The following is an 18,473-nucleotide window of genomic DNA, read 5'->3' as shown; positions in this document are numbered from 1 at the left end:
GGAATACCTTCCAGGTAGACTCCAAGTAGAAGGACAAGACCAATGGTCTATAAATCCATATGTACTACAGTTAATCCCTTTTGGGGGGATATCCTAGTTCCTAGAAACGTCTGTGTATCCATATGCTCTTGCACTACCGTCCACAAGATGGATATGAGGTGCACCATAAACTCGTCGGCAAAATCTAAAATCTTTATCCTTCCATCAGTACTTATGTCACTTTATTGTTCCTATTTCCACCTTTCGTTTACGTCAGCCTGCTATTTCCTCTTTCAAAAGGCCATGTCTCTGCTCCCATGTCTGTGCCACGTGGGTATGCCATTCATACCTACGTGGCATATCTACGTGACATACCAGCGTGACATACCAGCGTGACATACCAGCGTGACATACCAGCGTGACATACCTGTAGCAGGTATCGAGGGTTATTCCATCCTCGTAGTCGGGCCCGAGGCCCTCGGCTTTAACGAAAAAAAAATCCATCAATCTCAGTCTCACGTCCACTTCATTTTTTCCTTTTCAAGCTTGTCTTCTTCATTTCCTCCTCTTTCCCCTTGTCTCCATTTAACCTTACTCTCCTTAATTATTCCTCTTCCCTGTCCTTGTCTTCCTCCGTCTTCTCTTACACTCGCTCCCTCACATAAATTTCCCCACATATCTTCAAAACTCCCCCAGACATGACCAGAACTCCCCTAGACACGTCACGAGCATCTACACAGACGTACCCAGACATTCCCCAGACATACCCAGGAACTCCCTTCACATAGGTAGTGCGGACTATCCTCCTCGCGCGCGCACACAACAATCGTCACGTCTTCGGCTTAGAGCAGATCTTGGCGATATCTCTTAAATCGCAGGAACGTGGACGGGACCCTTAGGTAAACTCAAGCTTTTACGTGTGTGTGTGTGTGTGTGTGTGTGTGTGTGTGTGTGTGTGTGTGTGTGTGTGTGTGTGTGTGTGTGTGTGTGTGTGTGTGTCTAAGAGAAGTATGGGAAGAGAGAGAGAGGTGAGAGAAGAGAGAGAAACGGATGAATAAATTTAACAACTCGCTGAAACAAATTACAAGTCAAACAAAAACATTATCACGAATTAAGGAGAAAACTCATAATGGGGAACTGAAAAAAAAAATACGAAAAAATGAGTAAAAAAAATAAAGCTAAAACAAGGTCCAAAGATAAAAGGAGTAGAAACAGATTGGAAAGATATGTCGGAAAGAAATTCAGACGCTCTCATAATTGGCAATAAAGATGAGAAACGGGCAGAGCAGAAGAGGGAAGCAGGCAAAAACAAAGATGATCAGAGAACGCGAGGAAAATGGAAGTAAAATAGAGGAATTTAAAGTCGCACTTATGACATCTTAAAACGTCAACAGTTAACGTTTTCGTTCAGCGTCTACCTGGACAGTACTCTAGGGGTCAACGCCCCCGCTGCCCGGTCCCCGTCCTGGCCTTCTGGTAGATCAACACCTGATCAACCAGGTGTTTACTGCTAGCCGCACGTAATCCAACGTAGAAACCAGAGCCTGGCTGACCAGGAACTGACTTTGGGAACCTATCAGGCATCCCATGCACCCAAATTTTCTCCAGATTGTGATGTAAGTTAATTTAGGCTAAATTAGATTAAGTCAGGTGAAGTTATATAAACGTATAATAACTACAAATCCGCTGATTGGAAAATCACGCGGTGATTAGTCATGGCAGAGAAGTGGCCCAAGAAAAATATACGAAACGTGGAATACTTGACGTTTGTTAGAACATGTTGAGAAAAGAGGAATCGGAAAGGTAAAAATGAGGCAACTCGTTGGAAAGCCATATCACGAATGGATATAATCCACAGTCCTCATCCACGTCCGCAAACCATGTCAACGACTTTCAGTCACGCCCATAACCAACGCCCACAAATCTTCCCTATGCCCTTACCCCTCCACAACCCATCCTCACCCTTCCCACGTACTCATCTGCGCGCACGAGCGCTTGTGTGCTTACCTGTTTGTCTGTACTCGCCTAGTTCTACTCACCTAGTTGTGGTTGCAGGAGTTATATCGTTGATGTGCGCCTCAAGAGATGTGCCCGGTGTTATACTCACCCCAAGATCCTTTTCTTTGAGTGAGGTTTGTAATCTCTGGCCCTTTAGACTGTACTCCATCTACGGTCTTCTTTGCCCTTCCCCAATATTCATGACATTGTACTTGGTGAGGTTGAACTCCTGGAGCCAGTATCTGGACCAGGCCTGCATCCTGTCCAGATCTCTTTGTAGTTTGCCTGGTCCTCGTCCGACTGAGCTCTTCTCATCAACTTCACATCATTTGCAAACAGGGACATTTCTGAGTTTAATCCTTCAGTCATGTTCACATATACCAGAATCAGCACTGGTCCTAGGACCGGTGCTGTTTCTGGTATATGTGAACCCCGGTATATGTGAACCCCTGTGGCACCCCGCTCGTCACAGGCGCCCACTGACGCCTCGTCACGTACGATGACTCGTTGTTGTCTTCCCGACAGGTATTCCCTGATCCATTGCAGTGCCTTCTCTATTATCCTTGCCTGGCCCTCCAGTTTGTGCATTAATCTCTTGTGTGGAAGTGTCAAACGCCTTCTTACAGTCAAAGAAAACAATCTCCCTTGTCTTACTGCTGTCACCCTGTCATAGAACTCCAGTAGGTTTGTGACACAGGATTTCCCGTCCCTGAAACCGTGCCGGTTGTCGTTGATAAGCTCATTTCTTTCTAGGTGCTCCACCACTCTTCTCCTGATAATCTTCTCCGTGACACTGGTCTATAGTTTAATGCTTTGTGTATGTCTTTTTTTTTTAAAAAAATGGGGCTACATTTGCTGTCTTCCATACCTCAGGTAGTTGCCCTGTTTCAATAGATGTGTTGAAGATTATTGTTAGTGGTACACATAGCGCCTCTTCTCCCTCTCTCAGGACCCATGGAGAGATGTTATCCGGCCCCATCGCCTTTGAGGTATCTAGCTCGCTTAGCAGCCTCTTCAGTTCTTTCTCTGCTGTCTCCTCTGTGAACACTTTTTTGAATCTTATGTTAAGCTTGTCACATACTTTGCGGTCGTCTCTTCCATCCTCGGCCTGACTACCTGGTCCTTGACTGTTTTCCTCTGATGTGGCTGCACAGCAGCTTCGGGTCAGATCTGGCTTTCGTTGCTGCCATTTTCGTATTGTCGTTGGGCCTCCCTTCTTACCTGTGCATTTTCACGTCTGGCTCTACGACCTCTCTCCTTATTCTCCTGGGTCCTTTGCCTTCTATACTTCTTCCATTCTCTAGCACACTTGGTTTTGGCCTCTCTACACCTTTCTCGTTATTTCTGTTTCCTTTCGGTACAAACCTCTCCTCAGCTTTCTGTGTGTCTGTGTGTTGAATGAAGTGTTGATCCCAGCACCTATTCAAATTCAAAGTTTATTCTCTATAAGGATTACAATGCTGAGTTTACAGAATTTGATTATTGTGTGGTTTACATGTAGTAAAATAATAATTACAGAGTGTACCACTAGAACACCTAGCATGGCTAGGCATTTCGGGCAGACTTAGATTAAGTCTTAAATTTAATCTCTCAATAAACAAAAAATGCATCTGCAAATATGCCCCCATGGGGCTACACCAGTCTATTATACTAGAAAAGATTTACTTTTATGAAAAATGGTGGCAAGGCATTTCCAAAATAGTGCATGGTAACGAGCACTAGAATTTTTTTTTTTTAAACCATTTGAATATCTAAGTTAAGAGACAGTGTTAGGATATTTATTAACGTAATAATTTTTAACACAGCAACTCCTACGAAATCTTGGTACAGATGATGCCTTCTACAACCCTATTGCTAACCTTCGACCCAGCCCTTGGGAATGATCTACAGCACTTCCACTAGCGAGTCCCGTATGTGTGCGACGATATCATGAATTGCACCTCTCTTGACTTCAGTATGCAAGTGTTCCTCCTCTTGCCTGTGTTTCAGACTGATCAGGACTAAGGGACTGAACACATATCAAGGCTGAGTGATTACCACACATCTTCCACTGTCTCCATTATGTAATTACTGAATTTAGAGAGAATGGTTGGCACGACATCTTCAGAATAAAGTCACTCAGTTGTTGCATATGAATCTTATCTTACGAGTTTGTATCCTATTAATGTAATGGTACGTAGTGTGAATATACAACATGAGGCGCCTATATTTCCACATATATGTTCAGAGATTACTTTAATCCCCTATTATATTGATAATACTTTTCTTGTTTAGGAGTGCACAGGAGACAAGCAGCCTTAACCCTCGCACAGTCGATCAAATTTAAACCTATCACCAACCAACCACTCTGGACTTACAACTCGGTATGTATAAATAATTACTCCATTTAACTAACCGTGACTTTTACCGCAACACTTCAGAAGAAAATTATATTTTACTAATAACGAGCTAAGAGACTGGAAAAGATGCAATAGTTCGTAAATAAATGATTATTGTTACACTCTGAATTAGAAAAAATTATCGAGACCCGTAATTAATTTCAAATAATGAAACCCCACAAAAAATCTGTGCATTTTGTCGTCTCAGTAGTATATTATTATTATATTTTTCGTTAACGAGTTCAGAGCTTGGATGAGATGGGAAAAATTCTCAATATTTTTAAAATAAGAACTAAAAATTAAGAGAAATGAACTAGAACCTAGTGTGTGTGTGTGTGTGTATATATATATATATATATATATATATATAAAATATATATATATATATATATATATATATATATATATATATATATATCTTTTTATATATATCTATATATATATATATATATATATATATATATATATATATATATATATATATATATATATATATATATATATATATATATATTATATGTCGTGCCGAATAGGCAGAACTTGCGATCTTGGCTTAAATAGCCATATAGGACAAGTGAAAATTTGTGTATGCAATAATTTCGCCAAAATCATTCTGAACCTACCGAAAAAAATATATTTCACTGTGTTTGTTTAGTATTAAATTATTGTATGCAAATATAAAATATATTTAGTTGGGTTAGGCCAAAAGAATTTGTTCTTGTTATAATAAGGTTAGGTAAGTTTTCTAAGATTCTTTTGGTGCAAAATTATAAATTTTTACATTAATATTAATGAAAAAAATGAATCTTTAAACGTATAAGAGAAAATTTTAGAAAGGACTTAATTTTAAATGAGTTCTTGCTAATTGACCAGTTTTACATATTCGGCACGACATATAATATATATAGATATATATATATATATATATATATATATATATATATATATATATATATATATATATATATATATAAGGGAATACTGCAGGAAACTAACCTAAAATCCTCACTATCGAATAACAAAAAACAATAAAATAATAATAATAGATACTGCCATCGTAGGCAACAAAATTAATGATTTCCTCTCACTTGGTGGAGGCAGCGGCGCTGTGGAACAAACAAAAGCAACACTGGCAAGGTCTTCCCAGTAACAAATAACTGGCTAGAATGTGGAAACAGTAAAAAGATGGGGATAAAATAAGATTAATAACGAGAGAAGCATGGTAAAGCGATAATCCGAAGACAGGAGAATAAGAGAAATAGTAAAATGTGGATAAATATAAGAAGCTTGATAGGAGAGGAAGAAGGGTGGGAAGGAGGAAAAAAATAGGGGAAAATGGACAGAAAATGGAGTGGGGTAGAGGGGGGGGAAATGGAGGAGGAGGAGAGAGAGACGACCAGTGAATAGGAGAGTGATAACAAGGAAAATTAAAAAAAAAGGAAAAAATCGACTGCCTACAAGACCGCGGCCGCAACTAGGACAAGGCAAAACAAAAAGACAAATTGGAATTCTGTTTCTGTGTGGAGGGGGGCCGTGGCAGGGGCCCCGTTGTGGGGCTCCATGATGGGGGGGCCCGTGGTGGAGGCAGGAGTGGGGAAGCAAGGGGAAACACAGGCACAGGTGAGGGGGAAGAGGATCCCTTGGCCCTTTGTAGAGAAGAGCAATCGTAGTGGCAAAGGGAGCAAAAGAAGCAGAGGTTTCATGATGGAGGAACAAAGCGAAGGTCTCTCACCGAGGCGAAGAGAGAAAGTTCAAGAGGCGGGTCCTTGTGAACCACGAAGGCTGCAAGGACTAAGGAGTAAAGATGGTGGTGTGGTTGGGGTTTGGTATGGGTAGAGTTGGCTATGTGGGGCGATGTAAAGAGTTGGGGGTAGGTAAGGGGGGTTAAGACAGTAGGTATGGGTGAGGCAGCGAGTGTGCTTGAGGATGGGGGGGGGGGAATTTTTTAATACATATCTACAATGATGCATGTTCGAAGTACTGACGCTTTTGAGTTTAGAGCAGGTGGCAAATCTAATTATAAACACACACACACAATTATGTATCAAGATGGATCGTCATCGCAAGTACGATTGAGCATAGTATCCCTGGTCCTCTGTCCCAGCATATCTAAAAAAAAAAAATATGAAATTTACTTCAGCTGTAAATGTTTCCTCCCTTGCCCTCATTCTTTCCCCTTTCCCACCCCTTCCCCACTTTTTCCCGTCCTCTAACTCCTCCTTCCTTCCCGTCCATCCTTCCTGAAAATTAAATCATTTAACGATTTCACTATTATGCACATAAAACACTTCAATTTTAAGTCTTTTTAAAGCTATTTCTTAGACATTTGACAAAAAGTAAATAACTCTTATATTTCTACTATAATCACAAGGAAATGCTAATCTTGTAAGGACACAGGTAACTGGAAAAATAAGAGGGTTGAGAGTAATTAAAGTCGATCCGAGGAAAGAGGGAAGCCCCAGTTTCATTAGAAGACAAGTCACTAGCATCAAAGAAACAGCCTTATTGGGACAACCACATACAAATAAAATTTATATTCAGCTTTCATTGGTCTTTTGGGGGGTAGACGACCTCATCAGTTTCATGAAGAAGCACAAGATGAGAGTTTAAAGTCAACCACAACATGCTTGGGATTGAAAGGAAAACAGATGGCGACAGACACAAGACACTTTGATGCCTTGAAAAAACTAAGTGTCCTACCCTGCCACAGAACGAACATGCTCAATATAATATCCTGGGATCTGATACTAACATAACCGGAAATGATGCATGATAACCGAGTCAGGGGAATACAGTAAACTGAACCTAAACGGAATATTCACTCACAGTATATAGTCCTTGGAACAGATCACTCCTAGAAGACCAGTCAGCTCCTAACAACAGGTCCCCAGACGTCTCACTAGAGCCTTGGCTATCTCCTCGCTAGACTAGAGCCTCAAGCTCCACACTCGGCCACAGCTCTCACCAAAGTCCTTCTCAGCGTCTTTCCCTGAGCTTAAGGGAACCCCTTCCCCCCCCCCCCCCCAATAACTTTTGACAAAGGTCAGCTCCTTTGGGAACATTTACCATGATGAAAACAGGGCGTATGGTGTAGCGGTCAACACTCCCATGTACACAAACAGATATCACAAGATATCACAACTGTTCTTCCATTTCTCACAAGCGTGATATTGGAGAGGCAGTCTCAAGATAAACTTTGATACTACACAATGTGATGGATAATTTTGAAAGTGCCATCGAGACAGGAGGGAAACGAAGCATTAAATACCGCAAATATATTTCAAGGATCTGTATTAGTCACAATGTAATGATAACGAATGAAGTTGAATCATTACGGAAACTCTCAAAACAGTTTCGTGATACCAGATGATGTGTTGAATAGTTTGGTTTCAACATATTACACACTTCTTACGAGTGCAATATTTTCCTTTACAGTGATAGAGGTCTCGACTGGTACCGACTGGGTAGCGGGATTATAATACTCAGAACCGTTAACAGATAACATCTACAACCAATTTACTTCATTTTAAGGATTAATCAATACACCTCCCACCACTCAGTCATCCACTGTCACGCCCACCTCCTCACTCACCTCTCCCACACACCCTCCCAACAACACATACTCGCCTCTCTCTCCCACACACCCACCACCTCACTCTCACACACTCTCCCAACAACACATACTCACCTCTCTCCCACACACCACTACTCCTGATACCCCCCACCACCACTCTCGCATCCCACTGTTCCACACCTACCTATCCTACCCATACACCCACCGTTTTACACCTACCTCTTCTCCCTCCCCTCCACAAACACTGTCACTCCTCTCTACCCCCCCCCCCCCATCACCTAAAACCTACATCTCCCCACCACACACACCAACCACTTAATACACACGTCTCCCCCACACACTAACCACCTAATACACACGTCTTCCCCCACATACACCAACCACCTCAAACTTACCTCACCTCCCCACACAGGCGTCGCTAGGTTTGGTGTCACCCGGGGCGGAATCTTTGGTGTCACCCCCATGAAATCCAAGGGCGGAGGAAAGGGGGGAGTGTAAGCTCCAGTTACGTCAGTACTGCATGACCAGTAACTAATATTTAGCAATGAAAATGTTTAAAGGCCATAAACTAAACAGGAGAATACTTCTCAACTTTATTAATGATAAAATAAATAATAGTAGTAATATTGAGGAAACAAACTCAAATATCACTGAGTACAGCAAACAGATCCAACATTTATTCATCTTCAACAATGCCCCCCCCCCCCAAAAAAAAAAAAAAATTAAAAAATAAACAAAAGCATTGTAATATCAGAGAAACACTAGTTCCGATTTGACCTTGAGTACAGGTAACATCTCAGTGAATCTGATCTTACATTTCCTTGCCTTTAATCCTGCAAAATCATCTATCACAACATCAAAATCAACGATTTTCCCCATATAGGCCTATTTGTACTCTGTAATCATATAATAGGTTATACAGAAACGAAGGATTCTTCTCTTATGCTGGTGCAGCACTGTTTTGTGCATTAATGTCACCTTTAGAGGCTCTATGGTGTCACCCCCCTAAATGGTGTCACCCGGGGTGGCCCGATGCCCCTTACGACGCCACTGTCCCCACACCCCCACTACCTCAAGACAATGAGGGTCATAAAACAACATTGCAGACACCTCCGTGACGCTCATTTACACAGTGTAGTGCGTGCCGGAACTCACTCTACCAATACTGTGCAATACCACGCTTTATTATGTCACACGCGGTGCATACACAAACACACACCCCACACACACACACACACACACCACACACACCACACACACACACATAAATAAGGGGTCACAACTGAAAGTTGAAAACTCAGCTGAGTCATAGGGATGGAACAATCTGTAATGTGATGTAGTGGAGCCAAGATCCATACATAGGTTTAAGATGTAAGATAAAGCTCTTGGAGCAGAGAATGAGAGAATGGACCTAGTAGTGATCAGCGAAGAGGCGGCCACGAGCAGTGAATCGACCCCTGCAACCACAAATAGGAGAGGACACACACACACACACACACACACACACACACACACACACACACACACACACACACACAAACGTGTAGTGATGATGTGGCGAGCAGATTTTTAAAGTTTTCTAGCTCCCCTTGTGCTTATAACAAACTTTATGTAGTTCTCAAAGATAAGCTAAGACAGTATTTCTCAATTATTTTTTTTTAACCATGCACCATGTAGGATCATCTTATTTCCTTCATGAACCCCCATCTTTCAACCCCCCTTCCATGCCTCAGCATGTTTCCCTCCTTGTAATGTTGGTGGCCTCAAAATGTTTTCCTTGCTATGATGCCGGTGGCCCTAGCACATTTCCATACAATGTTGGTGGCCCCCAACATGTTTCCCTTCTTATAATACAGGTGACTCAACACATTTACTTGCTCTACTAGGCAACAGTTAGGCAACTTTATTCCGAAACGTTTCGCCCACACAGTAGGCTTCTTCAGTCGAATACAGAAAGTAGGCAGGAACAGTAGAGATGTGAAGACGATGTAATCAGTCCATCACCCTTGAAGTCGTAGAATTTGAGGTTATCAGTCCCTCGGCCTGGAGAAGTTCAGTTCCACAGTCAGGACCAGTGTAGGCGAAACGTTTCTGAATAAAGTTGCCTAACTGTTGCCTATGTGTCTTACCTACCAACCTGTCGGTATTGTATACCATTTTGAAGTTCATCTTGCTCTACTAGTAACACCAACACGTCTGTCTAGCTCCTTCTAATGCTGGTGATCATAACAGTCTCCCTCTATGATGATGGTGGCTCTCTAACAAGTCACTGACACATGAAATTAATGTCATTATTTGAATATGTAGAAATAAACCCATAATGCACATATCCGGTGTCACTTTGGGATTCTTCCATCTTGAAAAGATAGTCTCGACCTTTCTTTTAATTTCTGATGTTTCATAAAATGTGTTGAAACTGACAACCACAGTTGTGCACATACTACTTTCAGAACCCGGCCTTGGCCCAGGCTCGTCTGGTGCTTTTCTGGTCAACCAGGCTGTTAATGATCCGCCGAATCATGAACAATATTTTCAATTCCTAGTTGGTTCTCAGTGACTGTGAAGGGAGATTTTTATTTTTTAATCATTCAAACTTGCATCTATTACCAAGGTTTATAACATCAACACTGCAGTTGCGGCAGCACATAGACGAAATAGATTACTGCAGTGTTGATGGTGGTTAGATGCTAAAAAATGTTGTCATCCTGATGACCAAGATAAAAAGAAATTATTGTGCGACCCAAGCTAAGCAAAGTTACCTAGCAGGTAGCATCCTAGCAGGTAGCATCCTAGCAGGTAGCATCCTAGCAGGTAGCATCCTAGCATACGAGTCTTTCCTACTATACTCGTTGGCCCGAGTTAGCTGAAATTGATTTGCATCTCACTTTGATACATTTCACACTTGTTTTCCTCAGATGATCTGGCAGTGTACTATGCATCCCCTGAAACCTATTTACGCACTCCTAGGGGTGAACTCACAAGTTTGATAAACGATGACCCAAGACAAGCTCCTTGCCGGCTTTTGATGTCAGGACTCGCAATGTCACCAATGACAGGATGCACGACGCCACTAATGTCAGGATGCATAACGATAATGTTTCTTTAAATATTTGTTTTTGCGAGTAGTTTACATTAGTTATTGATGGTACCAATATCTCCTCCCTCTTCTTCCTTCCTCCCCGCACTCTTTCATATTCCCAGATCTAAACTTACCTTTGATGAGTTTCGGGAGTCTTACTGCTCTTGGACTCACTGACTCCAACTCTGACTCGCCCATTCACCGATTCCCTCACTGGCTGACTGATTCACTCAAATGACTCGCCCACTGACTCACACCGTCTTACACATACAGAGATAGAGAGAGAAAGAGAGAGAGAGAGAGCGGGAAGGAGGAAGTGGGAGCCAGATAGCACATGCATGAGGAGTGGAACAAGTTTGATGGTTCATCACACATACACAATAACAAACTGACACACCACCTGGTCGCAGTCTCCGTCACCCAGCCTCTGTTGCCAGGGCAACGACTGCCAATATACTCTAACTTGACAAACTAATTTTAATCATGAAGAGGTGCTAAAAACACAGGGGTCATAGAGCGCCTGGGAATAGGAAATTGAGTTAAATTCAATAGATCTAAGAGTCCATCATTGGCGTGAAGACTCTTTGGGTTAAGGAACAGAAGCTTTCCTTCCCTTGGATCAAATCTGATTACCTCCCAGTCTCTAACCACTGTATGAACCTTGCGAATTCAGCACTTCCCCGTAGATATACTGATAAAAGATATTACCAGAATAATGGTAGAAATTTTCAGTGGTAAACTTAGTAACAAGTGCCAGAAAAGCCACAATGTTACGGCAATGTAACCCGCTGCCAACATGTACAAACAGCTTGACCCGATCTCATGTCAGGCTTTGAGAACAGAACGAAATCAAAACAAAGAAGTTGATTATAGAGATTTCTAAATATATGGTGGTGAGAAAAGCGGCTCTCGCCACAGTTCAGGGAATCAAATCCGAGGCTGAAAGTCTATCCAAATACATTACGTGATGTGTGTCAATTATACACACGTTCAAGTTGGAAGAAGTGATTTGTAAGTAGATTTGTACGTGTGCACACCGTGTGATTACCTGTTTGTAGTGACTTGTCTACATTTACCAAACAGTAAATGACTATCATTAATTGCCAGTTTTAATACTTGCCTATCTGTAATTGCTCGTATGTAGTTAACTATTCGTATTTAACAATCTGTAATGAACTGTCTAATGATCTATCTATAGTTACCCATTTGAAAAAGCGCTAAACGCACTGGGGTCATACAGCCTGAAGTGTTGTGTGGGCGAAGAAATAATCTCGACAATTAAGCCAAGAAAATGGCAAACTACGTCCCACGGACTGTACTTCACATGGTGTGCATAACCATAGACTTGACATTCTTAACCATCACAACAGGAAGTCAGATCTGTTGGAACCGGGCCTTGGGGGGGGCGGCGACCCCAAAATAGTCTTCAGGTAACCTTCAGGAAAGCCTCTTATACCACCTGTCTTCAGCTGAGCCTCTCACACCACCTGACTATTGACCTCACTAGAGAAAATTATTTTTTTGCGTGTCTTTAATTTACAGTTCCCACGCTTTTCAAAATATCAACTCCAGCTGACCTCTCATTTTTTTCAACGCTCCAAACTCGTTATCTTGTTACTCCTTTAAAAAAAAATGCAAATTATTTTTATATAGTGTGAGTAAATCTGTTTTGAAGGTCATTAGCATCCTCAAGCAGTCTCCATTCAACGTAACGGTGGCTCAGTGTGCACAATTTGCTTCAGGCAATATATTTCATGTGTAGTTTCGGGCAAAATCTTGTGTAATTCCTTTCAGGTAATACATTTCCACGTTCAAGTCCTTTCAGACAATATATTTCACGCGTAATTCTATTTTTTTGCAGGGCAATATATGTCAAGCGTAATTCCTTTCGGGTATTATATATTACTTGCTTAATTCTTTTCGAACGATATATTTCATGGGTAAATTCCTTTCAGATAATAAATGTAGCCGAAGTGAATAAAAAATGACTCGGGTTTAAAGTCAGACGCAAACGTAACAGGAGAAATTAATTAGACGAGAAAATGTCATCACTTAATCACACACTTATATTCCGATGTAATTCACATTGCACTATATACATCTGTACATGTCAGGAAAGTTCGGTGGAGGGGAAGTAGAGTGTGATTATATGCAAATGTTTTTTTTTTAATTACATTTGAGGGTTATCTTTTTTTGAACGTTTGTGTCATATGTATAGTAATGTAAAAACGCGAGAGAGAGAGAGAGAGAGAGAGAGAGAGAGAGAGAGAGAGAGAGAGAGAGAGAGAGAGAGAGAGAGAGAGAGAGAGCAAGAGTGGGAGTGTGTGCAAGAGAATGGGGGAAAGTGAGGTGAGGAACAGGTGGACGTAAACACTGGGATATCGTGAGTAACTTCTGAACCAACACCGTGATACGAGTGGCCACTGCATGGGAGAGGTGTGTGGCGGCTAGTTGAATCCTGTGTTTGCAGAGCAAGTCCAGTTTGAGCAACTGAATTTATCTGGCGTTCACAACTTCTACAGTGAAACTGTTCCAGGGCTCCACAGTTCTGAAAAGAAACTCCAGTCTACACTCGTCTTTAAGCTCATACAATGAAATTTCACAGTATCATCCTTGAGTATATCAATATTGTTCCATATCTAGTTGAATGGTCACAGACGTCTGGGGATCACTTATCAAGTGAATATCCCAGAAAAAACGATTGTATTGATCATTTCTATATCCTCAAGTTTATCTCTACGTAATTACGGGATCAGAACCGGGTAGTATATTCAAGATGGTGTCTGACGAGATTCTTGTAAAGTGTTTATACTCTCTCAGGAAGAACTATGTTGACCTTGCTGTTTGCAGAATAAATAATTTTTAAGACTATTCCATGATCAGTATAAACCCTGGTAATTTATACCGACAAGCAGTTTAAAAAAAAAAAAAAAAAAAAAAAAAAACAGGCATGTAAACACTGACATTTATTAAACAAAGTTTCGGTCCTGGTATTTAATAATTTCTAACATAAAAGACTCAAGAATAACAGCACAACCAGTCTTTGCGAGTTTATGTCAGCTATATCCATATATTATTAAATTCTGTCTTCACTGAAATTCATCTTTCACTGTGATAGTCTGTTCATGTTTCTCTCCATGCACTGAAGAGGGAGATAGAAGAAAAAGTGGAAGTTGATACAAGGCTAAAGAGACAAGTATATAGGTATAAACGTCTTCCTTATGCATAATTTCTTTTGTAAACAAACAATCTCGTTTATAACATTACCCATACCAGAACATTTCACAAAATAAGGTTCTAAATAAAACTGGTTTATAAACACAGCTTAAAGTACCAAATTTTTTTTAAACTGCCACAACCTGAGGGTCATACAGCGCCTTGGGAATAGGAGGTAATCAGGTTCGATCCAAGGAAGTGGAGTGTAGGTGCAATTTCTTATATGAAAAGCCCCTCGCCAGCATTAAGATGTTTCCCTTGATGGGAAAGACACCAGAGCGAACCCTTGTTAGAATACATTTAACTCCAAACTCATCATCGCTGTAATATAGACTATTCCAGCTATAACAGAGGCTTGATCTGCTATAATACAGGATTACCGAGTTATAATTTTCCTAACATTACTGAATTATTCATTCTTGATGAAGGTGATAAGTTGGCCAAAGAACACTGAAGGAAAATGAAGAATATAACTGATATATCAGAGTCCAGTATTAGGAACAATATTAGAAGTAAATAATGAAAGTGAATGTCCTAAGAAAGCGGTTAGAAGCCTGAGTAGATCTATCACTTATGATAACTTGAACTAAGAAATGCATGTCTACGGAGCAACTTGCAATGTGGACAAATTGATTGATAATTTAGCTAAGTTTAGGCCTGGTTATAATTACCTCTGGCAGACACAAATGATGATCAAACTAAATACAGAGTATGTTGTCAACTTAATGGTCACTTTCTTGAACAATGTGCTTAATTGCCCAATTACTGAGGAATATATACTATAATAACCTATGCGATATACAAGAATATTTTATTAACGACAATACAATACCAATACGATATTTTAAGCAAATATCCTAAATTTGCTTGCAACAGGTATGACAACTGTAGATATAAATCCCGATGCACTCCAGCTAACCCTTTTGGGACCAAGTACCTGCGCTTTTTCGTGTATCTGTAAGCTCTTGCGCTACCCTCCACATGATGACTATGGGGTACATCAACTAGCTGCTTCGGTAGCATGTTGCCTTCCAACAACCCAATATCTAGTGAGGTACACAAATGTAGGCTATTTAATGCATTAATTTATTGCTTTTACGGATAGATACATAGTAAGTAAAGCACTCCTCGACTACCTAAGTAGACATGAACTGCCTCTATCAAATAGATAATTCCAGCTTCCGTTACGCAAATAATTTCAACCTAAATAAATCCACACCCGAATATACAAATTAGTGATTTCATTTCATGATTTTGAAACAAACATTGTTAATTGTAATAAAAAAAATATGAAAATTTAAAATGTACATAAAAAAAAAACGTGAAAATATTGTTGAATGACTTTTATACTTGAGAATTTATACGAACTCATTCATATTTACTAGCGACAGTTATATGTCGGTGAAGCTTGTGGTGGAGGCAATGGTAGGCTGCCATGAAAGCTAAATAAAAAAAAAACAAGAGGGTGACTTACGTAGGACGGAGAGCATGAAGGTGTCAACCTTGGTTTCCCCGAGGGCCTGGTTGGTGGCATGACAAGTGAACATCATATCACGGTCCACAGGAGGCACTGCGAGTGCCAGCTTGCTGATTGTGTGCCATCCCCCAGGGCTGGCTCGCTCGTGCCGCGTCGACGACTCTTGCTTGGGCTGACCGTCCACCACCCACGATACCTCCGCCGGTGGGTTACTATTGTCCACGAAGCAAGTGAGGGTGACGTTCTCCCCCACGCGGGACTCCTCAGGGCCAGAGACCATCACTTTGTCAGGTGGAACTGTAAGAAGATAAAAATATCTGAGTTCAGGTAGGTGGTTATTTTAATCGGGAAGAAACCCTAAAATCACGTAACACAGCGTATGGAGGAGCGGTAGGCAGTCAGGTTTGATCCAAGGAAGGGGATGACAATTCTAGTTCCTCAAAACAAGAACTCTTCGCCGGGATCAAGGAGACTCCCTAGAGGGGAAGAGGAGGAGGATGGGGGGTAAAAATACAGCTAAACGACCATTATTTATGATGTTTCCAGAAACCTCTATTTGCATCATCACGAATGAGGTAAAAATAAAGAATTTATAATTAATTGCAAATTATTATATGAAATGTATCACCGACAAGCTTTAATAATATGCATTTATACAATAACCCTTGGGTAGCATTGACAATGGGTTGGGCAAATGTTTTTGTTAGTGGGTTTGTGTTGGAGGAAGACCTGCCTAGTAAGAGCCAGCAGGCCCATTTGCCCTGAGTGACCCGGTAGGGTCATTCAGGGCAAATAGTGAGAGAAGCTCGATCTTTCATCCGGGAATGGCGAGAAACACGCTACTAGACATAATAATTGCAAAGGTTCATCTGGGAAGCGTGAGGACCATAACGGGCCTGATGGCCCGTGCAATGTAGGTCATTTAATAACTGAAAGAATTTAAAACAATAAGTATATCATAATCGAAAGAAAACAAAAAATATATAAAGCAAAAATTACCATAATATTACAGTGATAAGAACTCGCAGGAGTGGGGGGTACCGTACTCAAGTAGCAAGTATCAAGAGCGTACGAATCTCAACTCCGTGGCCGAAGAGTAACTGGAGAGCTCTTTGAACCCTCTCCCCCCCCCCTCGCTGGGTGTCTCGCGCAGGCGCACGTTTCCGAATTGGCCGAAAATGAGGTTCACTTAACAGTTGCCTTGTACCAGACTAACTAGAGGATTTACCCAGGTGCTGGAACTGGTATGGTGTCACCGACAAATTGTAAGTATAATATAAGAACATATTAAGAAAACATTTCGCCACGAGCGGCTTCTTCAGACTGAAGCAGCCACTCGTGGCGAAACGTTTCCTTAGTAAATGTTTCGGTCAGTGCACACGTGTCTCCGATATTTACCCAGGTATCCGGCAACTCCAGCCATGAGTTGTCTCGTCGTCTCACCAACGTTCTGACATTACAACCTATTAACGTATATCGTCACACACTTAAGATTCAGGTAATTAATTTAAACTTATTTCATACATAACCCTTATCCATAAATGAAATAAACAATGATTTTTTTTTCATAGTAAGAATTGGGCTTTGAACGGCCACTTAGAGCATATATTTACTTTCTTGCTATGCAGGTAATTACCACTTAACATGTTAAATCGTTTTGTTCTAATATTAGCTTTATAATTTACAATTCATAATCAAGACTTTAGCGCTCACCCATGATTGATGATGATAATGATGATGATGATTAATGATGATTGATTGATGATTGATGATGATGATGATGATGATGATGATTGATGATGATGATGATTAGTATAATCATAACATCCGATACGTACAAGACTATCGGATGTTTGGATAATATTAGTCTTCATTATTATTATTTATATAATGATTATTACTATTATTAAACTACATTTGAGTTGAATATGTATAACTCGAGATAATTTAGTTATTAAATTAGTAAATGTTGGCTTTCCGTAATTTAATGTCGTAAATGAACTCTCAGCTTTAAAATCAAGATGTTCAGAAAAGTATACTTACAAATACTATTTTATATGTCATTGCAAAACTTTACATTAATATGTTAATTTAAATAACCAAGGTATAGCTGAACAATCTCAGTGCATTTAAGCTGCATAATCCTATGGGTTTAGCAGTCCCCCTTGATTATAATAAAAATAATCAGTGCATTTAAATTTGTGAACGACATGACGGAAGGAATAGAGTCCGAAGTGTCCCTGTTTGCAGATGATGTGAAGTTGATGAGAAGAATTCATTCTATCGAAGACCAGGCAGAACTACAAAGAGATCTGGACAGGCTGCATGCCTGGTCCAGCAATTGGCTACTGGAGTTCAACCCCACCAAGTGCAAAGTCATGAAGATTGGGGAAGGGCAAAGAAGACCGCAGACGGAGTACAGTCTAGGGGGCCAGAGACTACAAACCTCACTCAAGGAAAAAGATCTTGGGGTGAGCATAACACCAGGCACATCTCCTGAAGCGTACATCAACCAAATAACTGCTGCAGCATATGGGCGCCTGGCAAACCTCAGAACAGCATTCCGACATCTTAATAAGGAATCGTCCAGGACCCTGTACACCGTGTACGTTAGGCCCATATTGGAGTATGCGGCACCAGTCTGGAACCCACACCTAGCCAAGCACGTAAAGAAACTAGAGAAAGTGCAAAGGTTCGCAACAAGACTAGTCCCAGAGCTAAGGGGTATGCCCTACGAGGAGAGGTTAAGGGAAATCGATCTGATGACACTGG

The 18,473-nt window shown here is 40.8% G+C and overlaps 1 protein-coding gene across 1 annotated transcript in view; it reads right to left on the bottom strand.

Moving 5' to 3' along the window:
- LOC128688793 (nephrin) overlaps nt 1-18,473 on the bottom strand; it is a gene marked incomplete at its 3' end in the record, with an annotated part of 745,578 nt that overhangs the window by 149,207 nt on the left and 577,898 nt on the right. Inside the window, 1 exon segment of the mRNA XM_070085373.1 lies at nt 15,699-15,998. Within this exon segment, the coding sequence (XP_069941474.1) occupies nt 15,699-15,998 (300 nt within the window).

The sequence above is a fragment of the Cherax quadricarinatus genome, chromosome 16, assembly GCF_038502225.1.
Source record: "Cherax quadricarinatus isolate ZL_2023a chromosome 16, ASM3850222v1, whole genome shotgun sequence".
Taxonomy (NCBI): domain Eukaryota; kingdom Metazoa; phylum Arthropoda; class Malacostraca; order Decapoda; family Parastacidae; genus Cherax; species Cherax quadricarinatus.
The sequence above is the reverse complement of the archived record's forward strand: the minus strand, read 5'-3'. Positions and strand labels throughout refer to the sequence as shown.